The sequence below is a fragment of the Vollenhovia emeryi genome, unplaced genomic scaffold (genome assembly GCF_000949405.1).
Source record: "Vollenhovia emeryi isolate VEMERY1.0 unplaced genomic scaffold, V.emery_V1.0 DF939160.1, whole genome shotgun sequence".
Taxonomy (NCBI): domain Eukaryota; kingdom Metazoa; phylum Arthropoda; class Insecta; order Hymenoptera; family Formicidae; genus Vollenhovia; species Vollenhovia emeryi.
The window spans coordinates 1,404,344-1,408,923 of NW_011967206.1; the positions used below are offsets into that span (position 1 = coordinate 1,404,344).

At 32.3% G+C, this 4,580-nt stretch overlaps 1 protein-coding gene across 1 annotated transcript; it reads left to right on the plus strand.

The window, feature by feature from the left end:
* The first annotated feature begins 2,814 nt into the window (after nucleotides 1-2,814).
* Nucleotides 2,815-4,574, plus strand: LOC105564724 (surfeit locus protein 1). The gene is made up of 5 exons (XM_012017337.1): nucleotides 2,815-3,183; nucleotides 3,566-3,687; nucleotides 3,755-3,952; nucleotides 4,051-4,221; nucleotides 4,346-4,574. The coding sequence occupies exons 1-5, from the start codon at nucleotides 2,998-3,000 to the stop codon at nucleotides 4,557-4,559; spliced, it is 891 nt and encodes a 296-aa protein (XP_011872727.1). The 5' UTR covers nucleotides 2,815-2,997; the 3' UTR covers nucleotides 4,560-4,574.
* The last annotated feature ends 6 nt before the right edge of the window (nucleotides 4,575-4,580 follow it).

The following is a 4,580-nucleotide window of genomic DNA, read 5'->3' on the forward strand; positions in this document are numbered from 1 at the left end:
ATTTCAGGACTTTTCTGTTCATCTCGATCCGTTCTACCTTCTCACGAGCTCGTGGACAAATGTTATAACTCACCCTGTATATTATTTGTGGTTATTAATTAATTATAATATGCAATTATAATATCGGTTGAAATCGTAAAAGAAGTTTCGTTTTTCTGGATCTCACATCATTTATTATTTGTATGTGTGCATGTACATGTACGTGATATACGTACTTTGAAGATGCGTCTTGCATAAATACATGCATAGTCACACGCATCTTTGTATTTTCGCGGTCGGTTTTCGCGATCGGTTTTTCAGGAAAAAATTTCAATTAATTATTTAATTTTATCCATATTATAAATTTTAATTTATCGAGAAATATGATTAAAATCACTAGCGCGAAGTAAATTTTATTCTATATCTACTTGAATTTCAAATTCAAAGATCAAATTACGAAGAGATGGTCAATATTTTTGAACAAATAACGGAAGTAAAAATAAATTTGTTTCGTATATACAGTAAAGTTTTTTGAATTAATATTCTTCTTTAATTAATCTCTCGTGGTCGTGCATTTTGTGATATACGATCGTCACTCGTATATTCGAACCGTACGAAATATTTGTCGGTGACGATAACCGACTATGGAAGGAGTTTCCTTCCTTCCTGATCTCTGGTCAAAATGACCAGATTGTATGGCCGGGAGCAACGAAAGGTAGGTCCAATCTGGCCCAACGAGGGAAAACTAGATACAACGAGGTTAAGTGGTCAATATTGGCCACTCTGATGGTGTATAATTTCTTATAATTTGTTACAATTCGGGTGGGTTATGCTTCTATATATATACATTCTCGCATATGTGCGAGAGTGAAACCTCTATTAAATCCCGCGTGCGCGTTAAACTCCAAGTCAACCCCCTAGAAAATGGCGTCGCGATTTATAATTAAAAATTTGTAGGTTTATTATATTGAAACATGGGTAGGTAGAAAATGGATAGGTAGATCTATAGATCGGAATACGGGTAGGTAGAGATTCGGATAGGCAGGGACAAGGGGGCATAATTCGATAGTTTAAAAGAATAGGTAACATAAATTAACTAAGTAACAATAACTTTAATATAATAAGTACATAAAAAGGATTTCGTGTTATTGTACGCACACTGAACATTTCATATATATGTAACGTTTAGAGAAATATTGTAGGTATTGTACATCAGGTATTACATTTTTAATTTTATAATATAATGATTTCTTTTATAATATTGCAGGCATTGTAAAGTAAATTATAAGAAAAGTGAAATAAATAATAAAAATGTAAGAAACCAAATTGTAAAGAAAAGAGAACCGTCGATTAAACGCGGCGGGGGTGGTGGAGGGCCTCTATATGTATAGGTTGATTTGTTTCTATCGATTAAAATTTTAGTTCAATTTGATTCATATAGTCCTTTTAATCAATAGATTTTCATTTGCAATTGATCGATGAATTTGCCTTTACAAGTTGATTTTTCATTTGCACATTAATAAAAAATGTTATACGATAACCACATATATATGTGTAACACGTTCTGTGTACTGTGTAACATTTTCTATTATTATATTAATGTTTTACATTGTAAGAGTTAGGTATGTGTTATTGTAAATATGTCATATGTTCATATGTAATTTTATGTCATAATGGAAAATCGTATATATTTTTTATTGTATATCATGTTTTTAGTTTCACTATGTAACTTTCTCTTTCTTTATATTTTTGTATATATTTCAAAATAATTTGTGAAAAAATTAATTAAGTTATAAAAATGTAAAAACGCAATTTTATCGCAAACAAAAGAGGACCGCCGATAAGAATTCGGCGGGGGTGGTGGAGGGCCTCTACAAGTTGGTCTGTTTTTATCGGATAAAACTTTAATTTAAATCTAAAAGGCATCATTTCATTTATAATCAGAAAATGCAAAGTTATAATAAAATATATAGATAACTAAGTTTATCGAGAACAATCTACTACAAATTTTGTTGGCAAAAGGAGTACAACGTAGCTTGTCAGCAAATTTTTATATTTAGCAGTTATACATATAATTTATATGTCAGCATTTTACTTTTTATTCCATTGCCGTATGTAAGCTTCATGTCTAGCGCCTCGAATGTTACGAGATATCGATAGAATTGGTTCGGAGGCATAGGAAACTCGTGTCGGAACTACGGATTTCTACAATTTTTACTTTTCATATACAACTTTTGTCTCAAACATTTGTTTCTAAAATGCATAGTTTTCGAAAAATTTTGAGATTTCCATACTTTTTATAATTATTAAAGTTATACTATTGCACATGGCCAACATAGCAAAAGTATTACGATATCTGTAATTTAATTCTCGAAAACATGTTAAAAATGATAAGAATTTTATAAAAATAAGTGCAAATAATTCTATGCATATATGTATACATATATGTTCTTGATGAACTACGTAGACGAGTCAAATATCGTATTCGTCAAAATTCTTCGTAAATATGTATAGAATTATTTGCACTTATTTTTATAAAATTTTTATTATTTTTATCATTTTTATTTGAGCAACCACCCTCCTTAAAGGTAATTAGAAGATTTCTAATCCATACGTGCCTTCTCTTATCCGCGTATTCGACTGAGTCCGCGCATCTACTATACTCACTATGTCTATGACTATCACTGTCGCCTATCGCCAGTCGCCAATGGGTTTGTTTTTTATGGCTGAACTAGCTGCACTAGTTCAGAGTTTATCTTTCTTCTTCTAATGTGGAGGGAAAAAGATAAACTCTGAACTAGTGCAGCCGGTTCAGCTATAAAGAACAGACCCAATGTCGCCCATCGCTATCGCTATCGTCGATCATTGTGGAAGGGCCTTTACAGATGGTTAGAAAATCGTCCAGCTGTTCTATACCATTGTCAGAAATGAGTACTGTCGGCGTACGACCACGAGTCTTTTATAGATGAACATATAGCAATTTATTTATTGCTTGTTTTGCATCATTAAAAATCGAACATGAATCTGCCGAAGATAGTTGGAATTTCGAGAGTAAAATGTGTTCTTGACAGAAAAGCACATATCTTTGGTAATGTAAATACGCAAGTGAGATGTAAAGGCAAACTGACGAGACCGAAAGCCTTCGAGTCGAATAGATATCAAAAATCGGAGGAAAAGATTGGACTGTATGGATATTGCTTGTTGGCAAGTAATGACAAAACTAATACCTACTGATTATTCTAAAATTTTGTTTACATAATAACAAAGAACTGCATAAAAAGAATTATAACTCAAGTAATGTTTTTCTAATTTAAGGAAAAAGTATATTACACTCTGTAATAGATGTATCATATATTAGACATTTTTGGCCTATATATAGAAGGGATGAAAAATAAAATTTACAATTAGATGTAAAGTTTATTTTGTTACATGTTATTAGACATATTAAAACTGCAATATTTTATAAGTATGTATGATATAAAATGTAGGCAAGAAATGTATATAATAGTTTAAAAATTTAGAGAACTTACGTTCCATTGGTAAGTTTTAAATTTAACTTTTGGATACTGCAATTTCTGTAATTTAGGGAATACCTATCGCCACCTTTGCACTTGGCACATGGCAAATAAAGAGATTGAGATGGAAGCTGGATTTAATAGAAAATCTAAAGCAACGCATTTCAACAGAGCCAATCGATCCGCCATCTGAGTAAGATTATGATATATTGTAAGCATATGCTTGTTACAATCGTTTGATGGAAATGATTTTCTTTTAGCTTAAACGAACTGAAAGATAAAGAATATTATTGTATGAGAGTCAAGGGTAAATTTTTATATGAAAAAGAACTTTTGATAGGACCTAGAAGCCTTATTGTCAATGGAGAAGCCGTCAGCGAAAAAGGTGGCGGCATATTTTCTCGCAAAGCAGGCACAGGATATTACGTGATTACGCCTTTCAGACTGGAAGATCGAGAGTAATTACATTAATTGTTAATCATGAAAAGATATAGGAACATTTATTTTACATTTTCTGGTATGTTGTGGAATTAATTTAGAATTTTTTCTCAATTAGCTTAACTATTATGGTGAATCGTGGATGGATTCCTAAAACTGATCGCTCGACGTTTAAAATGGGAACTAAGATTACAGATCCTGTAGAAATTGTCGGCATTATTAGAACAACTGAAAAGCGACCTCCGTTTGTGCCTAACAATGCTCCTACGAAGGGTGTATGGCATTTTAGGTACAAGCACATACTTAATTTTATTCCATTACTCGTTTGTGTATAAACGCAACATTTTAAAGAAATTTTTAAGAAACGATATGTTCTCTATTACGTAAAAGTTCAAACATATACATTATTTCAGAGATTTAGATGCAATGGCAAAGGTGACAGAAGCAGAGCCCGTGTACATAGAATTATTGGCCGAATACAGCACCCCCCACGGCCCGATTGGAGGCCAGACGAAAGTAACTTTAAGGAATGAACATTTTAGTTACATAATTACTTGGTATTCGTTGTGTGCCTGCACGAGCTACATGTGGTTTCGACAGTTTGTGCAGAAGTTACCTCTCCTTTAGATGCATCCTCAGAGATGTACC